The sequence below is a fragment of the Triplophysa rosa genome, linkage group LG15 (genome assembly GCF_024868665.1).
Source record: "Triplophysa rosa linkage group LG15, Trosa_1v2, whole genome shotgun sequence".
Taxonomy (NCBI): domain Eukaryota; kingdom Metazoa; phylum Chordata; class Actinopteri; order Cypriniformes; family Nemacheilidae; genus Triplophysa; species Triplophysa rosa.
This window is the reverse complement of record NC_079904.1, coordinates 400,675-418,851: the sequence shown is the minus strand read 5'-3', so window position 1 is coordinate 418,851 and position 18,177 is coordinate 400,675. Positions and strand designations below refer to the sequence as shown.

Sequence of the window (18,177 nt, the reverse complement as noted above, 5' to 3'; positions counted from 1 at the left end):
CAGCTGCTCTCTTAATCCGATGAATTTGTCTGGAAGAAACCTTCCTCATTCTGCCTTTATCTGCACGAACCCTTCTGTGCTCTGAATCAGCCACAAATCTCTTCACAGTACGATGATCTCGCTTAAGTTTTCGTGAAATATCTAATGTTTTCATACCTTGTCCAAGACATTGCACTATTTGACGCTTTTCGGCAGCAGACAGATCCTTTTTCTTTCCCATATTGCTTGAAACCTGTGGCCTGCTTAATAATGTGGAACGTCCTTCTTAAGTAGTTTTCCTTTAATTGGGCTCACCTGGCAAACTACTTATCACAGGTGTCTGAGATTGATTTCAGTGATCCAAAGAGCACTGAGACACAATACCATCCATAAGTTTAATTGAACAATATAAAATTAAATGTTTACGACACTTAAATCCAATTTGCATAATAATTTGGAACGCAGTATATTTGAATTTATTTTAGAGATGAAAATATAATCCTGCGAACATAATCATTTCTTGATTAGAAATCAGAAACTATATTGAATAGAATGTTTAAATGAAGGTTAGAGGTCAGAATAAAGTGTTCTCTTGTTGTTTTTAACGTCACAAGAGAAAGAGACCCTAAACATGTGAACAGTAGTGTGTTTTCACACTTTTTGTTATTTTATATGAAAATGACACACATTCACTTTATTTGTTCTCATATGCTTTATTGTGATTTAGTGTGATTATTATTTTATATCGTGATAATATTACACATATGATGACACTGTATGTCTCTCTGACTAAATGCAGTCGTGTATGCATTGGTTGAAAACAGAGCCAACACAAAAGAAACACAATTAAAGATGAATTTGACTGACTTCTCTCAAGCACATTATATACTAAGACTTTTCCCAAACCAAACCACACACACACTTCACTACTAGAACATGGCGCAGCTGTGTCACACTGGACACACAAGTCTCTCAGAAATGACACCGAGCACACGTGGAGTTGTTACACAGTACAGTACAGCATCATGAGGAGAGAAACATATGAGTCACACGTGAGCCATCCCACACACACACACACATTATACAGCTTGAACATTTCTAGAAATCTTTTTAACGTGTCTAAGCAGCGTCGTGTTACCCACAATGCTCTCTGCCTCCCACCAACAGCACTTTTGTGTTTCACCACTGTGACTGTGAGGACAATGAGCTCACGCACGCACGCGCACGCACACACACACACACACACACCCACTCTTCACACGCACACACATTTAGGTTACTGGACTCATTTACAGGAGTGTGTGTGCGTGTGTGTCCAGATAAAAGCTCAGTGACAAAAGAGCCCTAATGAACTAAACAAAGTGAATTACACGCTGCTCAATTAACTCCACACCATCATTTAGTGTGTCTGACCATGTGCTCTTCACACACACACACACACACACACACACACACACACACAGGCTTTGGTTGACTATCCCCGTGGGGACAGTCCATAGGCGTAATGTTTTTATACTGTAGAAACTGTATATTCTATCCCCTATCCCTAACCCTATCCCTAAACCTACAGATCATAGAACACTTTTTGCATTTTTAGATTTGTAAAAAATATTGTTCTGTACAATTTATTAGCTTTTGTGCCCATGAGGACCTCAATTTTGGTCCCCACGGTGACACGAGTCCCCATGTGTTGGTGTGTATTCAGGTTTAGGTCCCCACCGGGATATACAAACATGAACACACACACATCTCTTACACAACCCTGTATGACATGAAAACACCTCCAGAAGTAGGTTATGAGAACAAGGTTAATTCGCACACACAAATCTCCCTTTTACAGTCACACAAATGCATTAACGCCACACAAAACATATTCAAAGTGTTCTCTCTATAGACCTTCAGATGAAAAACTGTCCTCATTACAATCATCTCATCTCATCTATCCACAAAAGCAGGACGAGTCTTGTGTAACAGCACAAGTGTTTCTGGGACTGAAGGAAATCAATCCCACATGAAGTGACCTGATTACATGAGAAAACCTTTCTTCATTCACTCTTTGTACGGGGTGAAGATCTCAACAGCGTCAGGTCATTAAATGACATAATGAAGAGCCGCTGCAGCACAAAATCCATGAGCTTCAGCTCGAGTCACTCTCACTTCTCATTCAATAAACCTCAAACCGCAAATATACTATTGATCTTTTGTTTGCATTGCTCAAACAGCCAATCAAATACCCATACACCCTTTGTCCTAAACACTCACTTTAATTCTATTAACACAGTCTTGAGAAGGAAAAGTTCACCTCAAAATCAAAATGGTGTTATTTTTTGCTCACCCACATGACATTCAACATGTTTAAAGACCTCTCAGCGTCTTCGGAGCACAAATAAAGATATTTAGGTGACATGCGAGAGATTTCCAGGCCTCCTCATAGACATCATGGTTGGTCCAGAAAAGTACTAAAGACATCGTTCTTCAAAGTCGTATCGATCAAAGTCATTATTTTGCTTTGTTTTCCGCACATAAAGTATTCTCGTCGCTTCAAAAAATTCAGCTGAGCCACCACGAGCGGATGGACCAATTTAACCACGTCTTTAGTACTTCTGGACCTTGACAACAACTATAACCATGATGTCTATGAGGAATCTCTCGCAAGTCAACTAAAATATCTTTATTTGTGTTCTTTAAACATGTTGAACGTCATGTGGGCGAGTAGAAAATATGATTTTGAGGTGAACTTTTCCTTAAATATCTCAATTATTTCTTCTAGACATTGATGAGATTAAACAAAGCAAATGGAAACTTTTCTGTAAGTCTCATGTGTGTCTCAGATATTTCTCCTGAGAGTCAGAAATGTGTCTGTCAGAGTTTGAGAAGAGATGTCAACAACGTGTCAAATTGAGCTCAGATTTCTCTCGTCTGCAATCAAAAGTCAATATTACTGAAGATCTCCATATCAACTCAAACATTTCTCAGCACATTTACTCAAATCAATAAACATTCAGTTACACCTCCAGACTCTGTTTACACAATTACACTCTCACTCTTTTTATTTCCCTTGAGCAATTTTAGGAGAAACATCTGAGACTAAACTATGAAATCTCCTGAGCTATGAAAGAGCAACATCTGAGCAACAATATTGTTCTTTGAGCTGCTGTTCACCTCCAACAAACACACACACACACACACACACACACACACACACACACCAATTTGTATTGTGTCGACAAATGTGTGAACGGTTAGATTTGATTGCGAGTAGTTTTTGTGAACAACTTAAGTTTGAATAAACTGGTCTTTATGTTCAAGTGTTTCATGGTAACACGACTGAACTGCTGTCGGATCACATCAACAAAACCGTTTCTCATTGAATCTTTGTGATTCTTTTTGAGTCCATGCAGAATAAAAAGAGTTTTTATGAAAAGAGCGTTGTGTGTTTAAAAGACCAGAATTACGTTTGAACATGGTCTGTTTTATATTGACTGAACTCTTAATTCTTATAGCATGATGCACATCTGATGCTGTTGTTTAAGAGTTTGTTTTGCATGTGAACGTTGATGTCATGCGGTGTTTCTGTGTGTTGAAATACAGTTGAAAGGTTTATGTCTTTGTCTTACACATCATCCTCATCATCACTGGTGTGTGTGTGTGTTTTGTGGTAAAGATTCGTGTTTGCTCACGTATGTGACCGGTCAGAATACACAAGCCATAAGCTGGAGGTCATGACCCACTTCCCTGACACGCATCCTAGTTTTAGGGTCAGGTTAGACATCGAAATGACATCTTATGCAACCTCCACACCACATTCATGACTTTCCAAAGAGGGGAGTGTTTCTGTGGCATACGTTTGTTTTTAATAGATGTGTTTGTCTGACCCGCGGGCATCACGGCACAAAGTCATATCCCGTCATTAAACCTTTCACATGCTGGTAAATGTCCTGTGGATGTTGTTTCAACAGAAGAGCAATAATGCATTCAGTCGTCAACACATTAGAGCACAGAAAACACTGACGCAACCAACAAACGTGTGATCTGTGTGAATATCCAGCTGGATTTACTGGACCGTGCTTTTGAATGATGATGAACGTGTGTTTGAATATGAATCTGCGATGAAGAGACTCCAGTTGACTGATGTGTGTTTGTGATTAAACAGCCTTTCAGATTGAAACACACTCAATATAATCAAATCTTTGTCTTTCAGGGTTCGTGCGTTTTCTGGAGGGTTACTACATCGTGCTGATCACAAAACGCCGTAAAATGGCCGATATCGGCGGTCACTCTATATATAAGATTGAGGACACTAATATAATCTACATTCCCAATGATTCGGTCAGAATTACACACCCTGATGAAGCCCGGTGAGCTCACACGCACACACACAGATGTTTCTCATGTTTTTATTCTTATATTGACATGAGTTTGGCTCGTAATAGATCATCCAAATGTCACATGTGCACAGAATCAAGAATCGCACACTGAGCTACATAGTACAGATAGTATGCTGGCTGTTTATTTCCCAACATAGAATGTTTACTCTCTCTCTCACACACACACACACACACACACCTGCACCTGCTGCAGTAGGTCACCCTGATCTCAGGATGCACACCTTTCCGTCCGTCCCTGTGTGTGTGTGTGTGTGTGTGTGTGTGTGTGTTAGATGTACAGTAACACAGAGTTCTTGCTGGAGTACAGCGTGTTACTGTTGACTCATGTAAGCCGACTCTGTGTTTAGGTCAAAATAAGCACTTTCACCTGAACCCTTTAATGCTTATACTGTATCTGTTAGTGTTACATGAGAGAAGTGACTGTGTTTCTGACACATTTAGTGACATTTAGGCATGTAGCTGATGCTTTTATCTGATTTATTCTGAAAGAATCGGGAACCAATGGAACAATATTCATTAAAATATCACAGCGTATTTAAAGTCATCAACTCTGACATGGAAAATCATTTTTATTGAATTTTCTTTCACAGATATGTGAGAATATTCCAGAATGTGGATCTGTCCAGTAACTTCTACTTCAGGTGGGTCTGTGTGTGTGTCTTTTATGTTAGTGTGTGTGTTTGTGTTAATGCGTGTGTTTGTGCGTGCACGTGTGTTAGTGTATGTGTGCGCGCGTGCGTGCGTGTTTGTGTGTTTATGCGTGTGTGTGTGTGGTCGTGCATGTAGACACACTCTCATCATTTGTCATGAAGGTCTTTTTGAATGTGTCAGGAGTTCAGCATGTGGTGACCTCACACATTCTAATGGAAATAAGATTTCATCTGTCTCTCTCTGTCCTCTTGTGCTTTTCCTTGTTTCTTCAGTCCACTCATATTTTTACATTTACGAAGTGACTCTACATGTGTATGTCACATGATATAAATCACTTGTTCAAACTATGTTTATGTAAAGTTTAAAAGGGGCCGTTTAGCCTAAATTAATTTAAAAAATCAATTAAATTAAATTTTATTTATATAGCGCTTTTCACGATGTCCATTGTTCCAAAAAACTCGTAGTGTTAAACACACGTAGTGTTAATTTTGTCGGCGATTTTTAGTTTTAGTCCCATGACGAATACACTTTATAGTTTTTATCCTGTTTAGTCATCCTTCTGTGTTGTGAAGAAAAAAGAAACTCACAAAGATTTGACATGACATGAGGATGAATAAATGATGACAGAATTCTCATTTTTGTTCATTTTTTGGCTCTCACATCTTTTAGTTCACGCAGATCTTTCAGTTATATCTGAATCTTTAAAGTCCCAGTGAAATTAAAAATAAGGATGCCTATTTTTTCATGAAATATTGCAGCGTTTATTGTCAATAGTTGATCAATGTGGCTCATTCTCTTTTTAAAATTCGTGTGCCCTCATAATCTTCAGTTAAGATCTGAAAATGCACTTCCGCCCTGTAATGACTATCCATCTCAAATGACGTATGTTAGACGGCATGGGCGGAGCATCCGTTAACTCCTCCCCTTCAACGGTCAGTCTGCTGCCAGTTTCATTTCAAAATCAATGCAACGGCTGTTTTTATACATCCAATCAAATCGCAGAGAAAGACGAAAGCCACGCCCACTATCTTTCTCATTAGAAATTCCATTTCACTCGGAAATGCGTCAAAATACGGAAGTAAAAACGATCGCAACTTCCGGTTCACAGGGACTTTGAGATCTGAGCATTTTCAATCTATAATGTACACTTTTACTTTATTTGTTAAATGTAGTGTGATGTTTTATAAATGGGGTTATTATATGTATAGTTTTGATGAAATTACCTCATTAATCTGACATCAGTTCCTCATTTTTGTCTCTAGAAGCATCACGCCGTCGCCTGGCAACAGTGCGTTCTGTCATCCGTCTCACTGCTCGGAGATTAAGAGTGATGTTATTTTTGTCTTGTGAATGTGTTTGACCTTTGACCCTCTGTCCTGCAGTTACAGTTACGACCTGAGTCATTCACTGCAGTATAACCTGACGGTTCTTCAGACGTCCCGTGAGCCGAGCGACACAGAAGAGCTCAACACCAGCCGCTGTCAGGAGAGTTTTGACATCTTTGAAGAAGAGGGACTGCCCACTCAAGGTCTCCTGAAAACACACAGTCTCTTGTTTTTGTTCTGAAACCCTCACACATACTATCTGCGTGTTCATTTCTTTGTCTTGTGTGTTTTAGTTGTGCACGGCGTGAGGAATGAACCCTACTCGAAATATGTGTGGAATGTTCGTCTGCTGGAGAAAGTGAAAGATATCGTGCATCCTGATTGGCTGCTGTACATCATCCACGGTTTCTGTGGCCAATCCAGTATCCTTATTCATTCCGTGTTCATGTGAGCTACATTTAGATTTCAGCTAGATTTAAGTTTGCTATACACAAAGATAAAGGTTCCGGTACTCTCTTGTGCACGTTTCCATATGCAAATTATTACCTCATTTGACATTTCTAGAATGAAAAAACTGTTTGGACATTGCTGGAACGACATATTTATTTATTAAAGGACCCATTTGCCAAACAACTATTTTAATATGTTAAACACAAGTCAATGGTCATTTCATTACCTGTGATTATAGTAGACACAGTCATATCGTATGCCTTATATGCTATAAACTTATATGTTATGTTTTTAGGCATGTCAAGTCGAACGCACATTAAATTATGTGACAAAACACCTCTAAGTTTTCATTTAAAATGGCAGAATTCACAAAAGATAAGTAGTTTGCATCTCTGAATTCTTACCGTTTATCATTTTTGTTGTAAAACCGTTGGCTTTGTTATGTTTGCCTTCTCACATCTCACTACACACACGCTGCGTCTGAAATCGCATACTTCCATACTATATAGTAGGCAAAAATGAGTACTAGTCATGAATAGTATGTCCGAAACCTCAGTATGCAAAAAACAGTAGGCGAGAAATACCCGGATGGTCTACTACTTATCTATCCCATGATGCCACGGGAGCTGAGCAGCGGTCACATTTCAAAAGTAAATCAAATAAATATAGCGGAAAACTTTAAGGCGGACTTCTGTTTTTAATGTAAGTGCCAATAAATGACTTCCTCGTGACTAAATGATGTTTTTATCAACGCTCACGTGTAGGTTGTTGTTAATACGTCACAGGTCAAAGAGCATACGGGTCACATGGTGGACGCAGTATGTCTGTCCGAAATCTATTCATACTACTCACACTATAAAGAAGGTACTGTTTTAACGGCCGATAGGGAGCTACTTATTCAAATTCAGTGCGTACTGTCACAGTATGCCATTTCGGACGCAGCGACAGTCACAGTCAGCTCCCGCTTGCAGACTGTCTTCTTCAATTTGATTGGCTGAACATTCTGTCTTCTTTAGTGTTATTGGCTTATTGCTGCTTGGCCTCTGTAATTTGTCATTACTGTACAGATGCCTCTCTCCAAAAAGTATTTAATGACTCATTACTAATGACTTTCTACATCTTACATCAACCTTGATTAGTTCAGTGATTCAAGGACAGACATGAAACGGCTCTTTTCATTCATTCAAATGAATAATATAAAACTACATAGAGTAATATCATTTAACTGACCAAAGTATTACAAATGTGAGAATTATACATTAAAGCATTAAGGATTTTAAAGTTCAACTTTGAATTTCGATGTCAGTTCCACTATTGCACACACACATATATTACACACAGTATTGAGTTGAATTACATCAGAAGTAACTAATTAAATTACAGAAAAAATAAGAGTAGGAAAAGTAATTAAATTACAGTAACTAATTACTTAGTAACTAGTTACACCCAACACTGCAAATGACCATGGTATACGCGTGATAATCCACAGCTAGCCGCACGACGTGGAGGCCTCAGCGGGCTAATCTCTGCTTCACGTCGGGGGGTTCTTGGCCGCCACGGTTTGCTGTGGATTATCTCTTACATTAACATGACATGAGTAAGATATTTGAGTGAAGCTTGTAAAAAAGTATCCAGGTCACATTTTATTCCAAGCTCCATCAATTAAATCCGATTTAAAGTCTGTTTTTAGCCTCTTTAACCTCTTTTTGGATTGACTTGACATCATTATTTGTGTCAGTTAGTCATGTGATTGGCTCTCAGAATGATGCGATGTCATGTGTTTATTTCTTAAACTGAGATGTTCAGAGTTATTGATCTACGGGCGTCCGGCGCATGTGACTCTGATCGCCCGGCGCTCCAGCCGCTTCGCAGGGACTCGCTTTCTGAAGAGAGGAGCAAACTGTGAGGTAGAGACGCTGGTGTGATGGGTCATGTTCGTTTGCTCTGAAGGTGACGGCTGTAAAACTGTTCAGAGATCATCTGCTGTGCTGGAGAAGAGCCCGAACCACTGAAGATAGATCATGAATCAAGTATTTTGGCCCGAAGCAATGAGTTTATGAGAGAATGACTGAATTAACATTTGAATGTTCATATTTAACGTGAAGAGATTCTGACTCTCTCATTCTCTGGATTGACACTGAAAAATCTGCCATGTTGCAAACTTGAGACGTGCGTTTAATAGCTTCACTACTTTCAGTGACCTCTGAACCCTCTGATGATGTAGCCGTGTATGTGTGTGATGTGTTTGTGTTTTAGGGCGATGTGGCGAACGAGGTTGAAACAGAGCAGATTATCCACGATTCCTCCATCACGTCCTTCACGTCAGGTCGTTTCTCATCTTGTGTTCAGGTGCGAGGGTCGGTTCCTCTCCACTGGTCTCAGGACATCTCCACCATGATGCCCAAACCTCCCATACGCTGTAAGAGAAAACCTCCTGTTCATTTACACCAGTACACTCGTGAAGAACACCAAACCTGTGATGCCATCTTGTGCTGTATGTTCTTGACATGGACAACTCTCAATCTCAGACTTATTCTTCGTGTTCAGATGATGTCAGTAAAGACGCTCTCATGTACTGAAGCTTCTGAACGTCTCGCTGTTGCTTCAGATTTCATTTCAGCGTTTCTCATCTGGATCACAGTGACATGTCATTCACAGCGGCTCACACCGCTGATAACTCACCTCAGAAATCATGTGTGCGCGTGTGTGTGTGAGTCTGTGTGTGTGCATGTGTACACATGAGTGTGTGTGTGCGTGCATGAGTCTCTGAATGTGTGTGTGTACGAACGTGAGTCTGTGTGTGTACGTGCGCATGTGTGTGTGCGCTTGCATGAGTCTGTGTGCGCGCATATGTGTGTGTGTGCATATGTGTGCGTGCGCATGAGACTGTGTGTGTGCGCGCATATGTGTGTGTGCGGCCGCGTGTGTGTGTGCTCATGTGTGTGTGTGGCCGCGTGTGTGTGTGTGTGCATATGTGTGCGTGCGCATGAGACTGTGTGTGTGCGCGCATATGTGTGTGTGCGGCCGCGTGTGTGTGTGCGCATGTGTGTGTGTGGCCGCGTGTGTGTGTGTGCGCATATGTGTGCGTGCGCATGAGACTGTGTGTGTGCGCGCATATGTGTGTGTGCGGCCGCGTGTGTGTGTGCGCATGTGTGTGTGTGGCCGCGTGTGTGTGTGTGCGCATATGTGTGCGTGCGCATGAGACTGTGTGTGTGCGCGCATATGTGTGTGTGCGGCCGCGTGTGTGTGTGCGCATGTGTGTGTGTGGCCGCGTGTGTGTGTGTGCGCATATGTGTGCGTGCGCATGAGACTGTGTGTGTGCGCGCATATGTGTGTGTGCGGCCGCGTGTGTGTGTGCGCATGTGTGTGTGTGGCCGCGTGTGTGTGTGTGCGCATATGTGTGCGTGCGCATGAGACTGTGTGTGTGCGCGCATATGTGTGTGTGCGGCCGCGTGTGTGTGTGCGCATGTGTGTGTGTGGCCGCGTGTGTGTGTGTGCATATGTGTGCGTGCGCATGAGACTGTGTGTGTGCGTGCATGTGTGTGTGCGGCCGTGTGTGTGCATATGTGTGCGTGCGCATGAGACTGTGTGTGTGTGCGCATATGTGTGTGTGTGTGCACGTGTGTGCGGCCGTGTGTGTGCATGCACGTGAGTCTGTGTGTGTGTGTGTGTGTGTGTGTGTGTGTGTGTGTGTGTGCGCGCGTGTGTGTGTGTGCGCGTGTGTGTGTNGGATAGTCAACCAAAGCCTGTGTGTGTGTGTGTGTGTGTGTGTGTGTGTGTGTGTGTGTGTGTGCGTGTGTGTGTGTGGTCGTGGTGTGTTAACGGAGGCCAGCTAGTGAAGAGCTGTGCAGTGTGTAAACCTCACTCCCCGACCAACAGAGACGCTCTAGCAACAGACGCTAGAGACTGCGGTCTTTAGCCTCCTCGTTAGAGCGCCCGTCTCCCATTCGGACCGTCGCCGGTTCGAGGCCCGCGCAGAGCGGGGCGAGTAGGACCGGTTACATTGGTGCCGTGACCCGGATGGGAGTGAGGTTTAGGGGGGTGAGTGTAACGGAGGCCAGCTAGTGAAGAGCTGTGCAGTGTGTAAACCTCACTCCCCGACCAACAGAGACGCTCTAGCAACAGACGCTAGAGACTGCGGTCTTTAGCCTCCTCGTTAGAGCGCCCGTCTCCCATTCGGACCGTCGCCGGTTCGAGGCCCGCGCAGAGCGGGGCGAGTAGGACCGGTTACACGTGCGTGCGTGCGTGCGTGCGTGCGTGCATATTGCATATTTTAGTGTATATATTGGAACTAAAGTATGGTAATACTGGTAAAATGTCCATCACTTAAAAAACCATGGAAGCATATAGCATGAAAATAACCTGCAGTACAATTTAATATTATTTAAGTTAATCTCAGTGTGAAAACCAGCCTACCAAAATGTCATTCATTCACAGAAGTTAAATTTTATTGTAATCTTGCAGGGGGAAAAAAACAGACTAGAAGCTTTTCTATGATTTATAGGTGGCTTCAACTCACCCCTGATCAATTTACTCAATACACAAGTATTTGGCGGTTGTATTATTGACACGTAAAGGCCCACACCTTGTAAATGATGATGATCGCGTATTTCCAAGAAAAAAAACATAGTCTTATATTCAGAGCAATATGGTCATTTCATAGTCAAATAAAAATGTATGAGACTCAATCAAAGCCCTAATACAGATCTTTAATCATCATAATCACAATGATTTATTAGACAATTAATTGTCAGCAAAATGTCACAATCGTGACAGCCCTCCTCTCATCGTTTGAGATCTCTGACACCTCCAGTTTCTTGATATTGATCTGAGAGTGAGGTGTGCAGATCGTCTGCATGGTTTTATATATTAGTCGAGAACTGTTAAAGCATAAGACTTGTTTTAAATATAATCCAGCGGTTACCATGGCAACCCGTCTGGAGATATATGCGTGTGGTGTAAAGCTGCGTTCACACCGCCAGCGACTGTGTCCCTGTGTCACCAGTCTCTCGCTACGAGGCTGCTGCACTCCTATTGGCTGTCGCTCAACTTTTGTATAAAATTGAGCAAATCTCAACTGTGTCAGTCGCTAGACACGCCCACTTCCTGTCAACGGTCACTGTCGCTGGATGTCGCTAGGCTACCATTGTAATGAATGACATCGCCCCGCTTTGTCGCTGGTCTGAAGGAGTTTTGTTTGTGGAGCTGTGATCTCACATCTGTCACTCGCCGTGTGTTTGACAGGAACTCCAAAACTGTCACAAAACCTTCAAAGTCTCAGTGTGTTTTTATATGTCCTGCTATATTTATAGATTCCACGGTTCACAAGCAGGTGTTATTCGTGATCGAGATGGCTCATAGCAGCACATGCTTTAAAGCTAACAGACACGAACTTACAAAAACATTAAATCACTGTCATCATGTCTTATTATCAGTCCACAGCAAACAAACATGAAAGACAATCAGACTTCCTTTCCCAATGATTTTATTTCCTGAATGAAGATTTGTCGAGTGTCAGGTTGTATTGAGGATGTTTTGTGTGTTTTTCACCTGACAGACACGTCGTCAGCATCAGAGGATGAAGGCTCGCTGCGACGGCAGGGACGGATCTCCTCCTCGTCTCCGTATCAGTCTCACCCTCGAGTAGAACACTGGTTTAATAAAGTCCTCCAGGGCTCGTCCACATCATCGTCCGCCTCCTCCACCTCCTCTCATCACGCCACCTCCTCCTCAGCTGCGACTGTACTGGCTGACCTCGTGTCTCACACACACAACGGTCAGTACCCAAACACGTGACGCCCCGCCCTCACACCACACGCACTCGCTGACACTCCTCCATGTCACAAGCTCTGATCTGATTGGCTGAGAGCCACAGGGTTTGTCTGTGTTAACATGACGGCGGGTCTTCGGGATGAAGTCATCATCATTGGATTTGTTCAGGTTTGCTGTTGTTCCACAAGTGTGGATGTGTCAGTGTTTGGCTGATGAATGAGAATGAGCTGGGTCGGTTAGACGGTGTAGGTGAGCGGTTCTTTACTAAACGTCAGATGTCATGTGATCATGTTCTGGACGTCTCATCAGTACTGAGCAACAGAAATATCTCATGTTCATCTCAGTTGTGTGTGAAGTGTTGACTGATGCAATGATGTCACGTCTGCATGCGTGCATCTGAGTTCTGTGAATAAACTTCAGCCTCTTCTGAAAGTCCTGTTCAGTGAATCATTTGCCCAAAAACAACAAACCACATGATTTGCTTTCTATTGTGAAACACAACGAGAATTTGACATGTGTGTGTGTGTTGGGTTTTACTCTGTACTGTAATACACTATAACGTTCAAATCTCATTTTACTTTCTCAGATTAAAGCCATTGAAAGCCAGAGACACATGATGAGAATCAGTGACACGTGGCTGCTTGAGAAAGCTGGTCTGAATGTTGACGTCTAACATTTGAGTCAGATTCTGTGAAAGAAAGTCAATCGGGTGTAAAGGGACCAGAGTACATGTTCATTCTGTGGTGATCTGTTGCTTTGTAGTAAAGGTCTTTGCACATACAGTCCGAAATTTTCGTACGTGTTTTTACGTATTTGGCGCTGGTAATGCTTGCTACAGAACACAGAAAATCGAACCCAGTCGGAATTGTTTTATGACGGATGAAAATATCGGAGGCAGTGTGTAAATGTGATTGTCACAACGTGAGGTCGTATTTATTTTTTAACGTGCAGAAATTTCGGACTCAATGTGCAATGGCCTTAAACGTGTAGTAACCATGTTTTTTGGTGCATTGATTACTATGGTTTTACTACAGTAATCATGTTTTTATTCCTTTTAAACCAAGGTTAATTTCCGTAGGGCAGGGCTATTCAATTGAACCTATTCGAACCTAGGCTATTCGAACCCGGCCCTCGATGTTATTCGTTCCGGCCCTTCAAGTAGCACAGTGTGAAAAATAATCTCTAAATATAACAGTAACAGTGTCTCTGTAGGTTAATATTGTTTCACTGAATTTCTCTTTTTTTGTTATGCAGTTTTAAAATACAACACATGAACATGTTTGAATGTAGAAAGCCTGCTCGGGCGTCTTACAATGCACTAATGTTTTTGTTGTGCAGTTTAAAATACAACATCAGCACGTTTAAATGTAGAAAAATACTTGGGGTGTCTTATGGCGAAAAAATACAACATACGGGCTCTCATAGTTAACTTAGGACCCTATGATTGAATCGCGGAATCCAGGCATGGTGTGTAAATATGTAATCTGCAATTGTTTTGCGTGTGCTCGTGGAGCTTTAAGAGAACGCATGCACATGACCTGTTTCACTGTTTCATGTGAGAAAAGAAACACGCCCTTTTCACAATGACGTCACTTAACTTCCGCCTTTTTGCAAAGCAGTGTATCATAACATCCGTCTTGCAACAAACAAGAAGAAGAAGAAGAAGAAGAACTTCCGTTTTGCCGTCGCGCTGGAATTTAACAACAGTGAGAAAAAAAACTGACACTTATCAATAAGTACTTATAAGTACTTATCCTAGCACCTTCGCTAACACAAAAAGAAAACAAAACACTTACCTTCATAATCAAACAGGTACTGTTCAACGAAGAATTTGTATCCTTTCTCTAGCTTTGATCTTGTCGTTAGCGAAAATTTGTCTGCAAGACGTTGTACATCATCTAGACGTATTTGTGGCAGATGTGCAAGCCACTTGGTAAACTCCATTCTGAGGCGCTAGCGGAAGTAACTTCTTCTTCTTCTTGAGTTTTACTGGCGGTTGGCAAATCAGCTTATAGGTGCATTACCGCCACCTTATGAACTGGAGTGCTAGCGGAAGTAATGATACACTGCTTCGCGGCAGAACGGAAGATGCGTGACGTCATGTGAAAAGGGCGTACTGTCAAACCAAACACCCTTTGCGTCGACCCGTCAAAATAAAAGTCTGGTTAACTTGAACAAGTTATAACACACCCACATTTTACCACACCATCCCGCTTGATTTTTTTATAGTTCAACCACTGATTATATTATTTACTTTAGTTAAACAAAAACAATATTATTTCTATATATATTCTTCCCTGTATGATTCAACGTATCTACTGCAGGTTTTTAATATAGTTTATAAGTGAATACTGTAGTATAGATTTTTTAGATTTAGATTTAGATTCAATTTATTGTCATTGCACATGTACGAAGGTACAAGGCAACGAAATGTGACCTCTGCATTTAACCCATCCAGAGAGTAGTGAACACACGTACCCCCGGAGCAGTGGGCAGCTATCACTGCAGCGCCCGGGGAGCAAGTAGGGGTCAGGTGCTCAAGGGCACCTCGGTTGTTACCCGCCGGCCCTGGGAATCGAACCGGCAACCTTCTGGTCACGAGTCCCACTCTCTAACCATTAGGCCACAACTGCCCTATATATGCCCTATATACTGAAGTATTTTTTCATGTGGGCAAATATATTGTATAGGAAAGGACGGAAAACACAGAATCCAGAAAAATTTAAACGGAATTTGGGAAAAAATAAAACGGATTTCTTATTGTTGTTGTGTCATCCCTCGTATTGCAAGCCATATCTCTCCGGCCCCTCATTTGGGATGCTTTTCATGAACTGGCCCTCATGACAAACTAATTGAATAGCCCTGCCGTAGGGGTTACAGTATGATTCATTGAAAAGACTTTATTTCTTATCTTTACTATCTTTCCTCTCCCTCTTCTTTCATTCACTCATTTCTCTTCTCTCTGTCTTTACATGGCACTATCAGACACAGAGTCTTAGGGCCGTATGATCAGACGTTGACAATCATCTGAGCACTTTTATTCATTAATGCGTAACGCTTTGCCTCTCTGTCATCATTTTCTTCATTTGGCAGGTTACTTTATGTACTTGTCCTGATGTGCTTGCACTTGACATTTACCAACTTCGTGATCATTATTATAATCGTACTGTTGCGAATCCGGTTTTCAATTTGAACCAAAATAGTGTGGCATCGCAGCTTTAAGGCCGACAGAATGAATGTCTTGTTGCTCGTCTCTAATATTCCTTCCGACCTGATGTTCAAATATTGATCCGTCACAGTCACCAGCCCACACGAACATGAGCATGTAAATGTCATGGTTTGACCTTCACTCACCTTTGACCTTTGGCACCTCATCACAGACACCAACCACAGTGTCCCCCCGGACGTGACCGGCCTGTCTGAGCGCTCGCTGCATGTGGAGCGTCCACAGGTGTCATCGGTTCGAGGGATCCCGCGCGGATACATCAACACCAGCGTCATGGAGACCGCTGACGGTGAGTCCTTCAGCCTGCTGTTGCCATCACACTTCTCATCACTGTTCCTGAAACGTGATTTTACATTGGACACGGTATTATCAGCTCTGTTCCCATAAAGAGTCTGGACACAACCCAAAGATCTGAATGAAAGCAGTCACTTGAAACAGAGCCGATAACACCTGACAGACGTCTCGAGTCACTTGAGTCCAGTGTTTCTCTTGACCTTACAAACCTTCCAGATCTAAACATATTCATTTCCTTTCAAAACTGGCGTTTTATTTGAAGTAATGTTTTTGACTTGGACTGAGGTCAGAAAAGATATGAACTCCTTCAGGACTGGTTGAGGATGAGACTTCAAGAAGCGGTTTAATAAAATGACAAGAGAACATTTCTGTAAATTCACTGATGAGTTTTGGTCCATTTTAAACGTATTCCCTTTATTCGATGTTTTATAGAAATGAATGCTTTGTGTTTGTTTCGGCTTGTTTCAGTCGGTATGTCATTAGCGTGATGTGTTCGTCTTTTCATCCAAATGAGGAAATAAAATCACAGATGATGTAGCTTCAAACCTGGAGGAGAAGGCATGTGTTCCTTTGCAGCGCGTTACAGCAGATGTTCTTCAATGTGTTGTGAATGTGTCAGGTTTAACATGATGGACGAGCACAACCTTTGTGGTGATTTTGCCCTTTATAAAACTTCTGTTGTATGAAAACAGTCTCCTGGCTCGTGCTTCACTGGAGGAAGAACCGTGGGGACAGTCCATAGGCGTAATGTTTTTATACTGTACAAACTGTATATTCTATCCCCTATCCCTAACCCTATCCCTAAACCTAAAGATCATAGAACACTTTTTGCATTTTTAGATTTGTAAAAAATATTGTTCTGTACAATTTATTAGCTTTTGTGCCCATGAGGACCTCAATTTTGGTCCCCACAGTGACACGAGTCCCCATGTGTTGGTGTGTATTCAGGTTTAGGTCCCCACCGGGATATACAAACATGAACACACACACACACACACACACACAAACACGCACGCACGCGCACACACACACACGCACACACACACACACGCAGGCATCTTTTGTCAAATCTCTCACTGACAGCTGATGCAGTATTTCAACACAAGTTGTCATTCAAGTTATAAACGCTAATAAAAGCAGCAGAAGTTTCAGTGTGTGCTATAAAGACATTTAAACACTTCGCGCAGATCAAATCAAGTCCTGAATTGTTTGTTTATTTCACTTGAAAAGACGTTTCTTTTTCTCAGGCCACGCCGCTTCCAGTCGTACATCAGAAAACAGAGGTGAAGGAATTATATTCTGATGCCAAACATAAGTCACATGACTTCATGAAGAGCGTGAAGAGAGTGCCGTTGACTCACCTTCACCAGGTTGAGAATAATGACGGGTGATCCAAACCTCTGAAGCATCTGATCAAAGTGAAGCGCGGCCACATGAGAGTACGGGTCAGCCTGATCCACTGAAACACACACACACGGAACATGTTAACATGACTTTACACAAACTAAACAACAAGACAAACTCTGTGTGATCAACAGGTGGATGTGTTCTCGCGCTTTATGATCCACATTAATCCATAAAAACACAAGATCACAACTAAACTAAAAAAGATGAAATGACCAAACGAGAGCACAAAAATCATCAAAACCGTGTCCCAAACACGCCCCTCATCTGCCATTGGCTGACAAAAAGATAGTCCCGCCCACAAACTCTCTCTCTCTCACTTGACCTTCAAACAATCATGTTTTAAGCCCGATTCATTGACAACAACAAAAAAACACAAAATAAAAGCTGAATTTGACTGATAGCATCATTTCATTTGTGATAATATGAATATTTTGGCCTTGATCCTCATTCAGTGAGATTTGATTTCATGTGAGTTCATCTCCAAACACAAAATAAGAAGAATATCTATAGTGTACATCACGATCAGTAGTTTCTTATCACATCACCTGCAGCCACCTCGACCTCCAGACGTGACCCACACACGCACGCACACGCGCACGCACACACGCGCGCACACACACACACACACGCACACACACACACGCGCACACACACACACACACACGCGCACACACACGCGCACACA

The 18,177-nt window shown here is 42.1% G+C and overlaps 2 protein-coding genes across 3 annotated transcripts in view; one reads left to right on the top strand and one right to left on the bottom strand.

The window, feature by feature from the left end:
• Window positions 1–18,177, bottom strand: part of LOC130566018 (polyphosphoinositide phosphatase-like) — a 54,723-nt gene that overhangs the window by 27,836 nt on the left and 8,710 nt on the right. The window contains exon 8 of the mRNA XM_057353219.1: window positions 17,447–17,544. Coding sequence (XP_057209202.1) covers window positions 17,447–17,544 — 98 coding nt within the window. The remainder of the gene's footprint in view (window positions 1–17,446; window positions 17,545–18,177) is intronic.
• Window positions 4,186–9,544, top strand: LOC130565550 (polyphosphoinositide phosphatase-like). Of its 2 annotated transcripts, XM_057352363.1 has the most exons (6): window positions 4,186–4,337; window positions 4,958–5,008; window positions 6,401–6,546; window positions 6,637–6,765; window positions 8,600–8,700; window positions 9,050–9,544. In XM_057352363.1, exons 1-6 carry the CDS (start codon window positions 4,237–4,239, stop codon window positions 9,533–9,535), a joined length of 1,014 nt encoding a protein of 337 aa, XP_057208346.1. In that variant the 5' UTR covers window positions 4,186–4,236; the 3' UTR covers window positions 9,536–9,544. The 2 variants fall into 2 exon arrangements, with proteins under 2 accessions (XP_057208346.1, XP_057208347.1); XM_057352364.1 differs by lacking the exons at window positions 8,600–8,700; window positions 9,050–9,544 and adding an exon at window positions 7,089–7,128 and having other exon boundaries at window positions 6,637–6,790.

Excerpts from the sequence above, each read along its gene's own strand:
- LOC130565550 (XM_057352363.1), top strand. The coding sequence starts at position 4,237 with ATGGCCGATATCGGCGGTCACTCTATATATAAGATTGAGGACACTAAT. Across the intron at positions 4,338-4,957 it reads ACACACCCTGATGAAGCCCG|ATATGTGAGAATATTCCAGA; the intron begins GTGAGCTCACAC and ends TTTCTTTCACAG. Across the intron at positions 6,766-8,599 it reads CGGTTTCTGTGGCCAATCCA|AGTTATTGATCTACGGGCGT; the intron begins GTATCCTTATTC and ends TGAGATGTTCAG.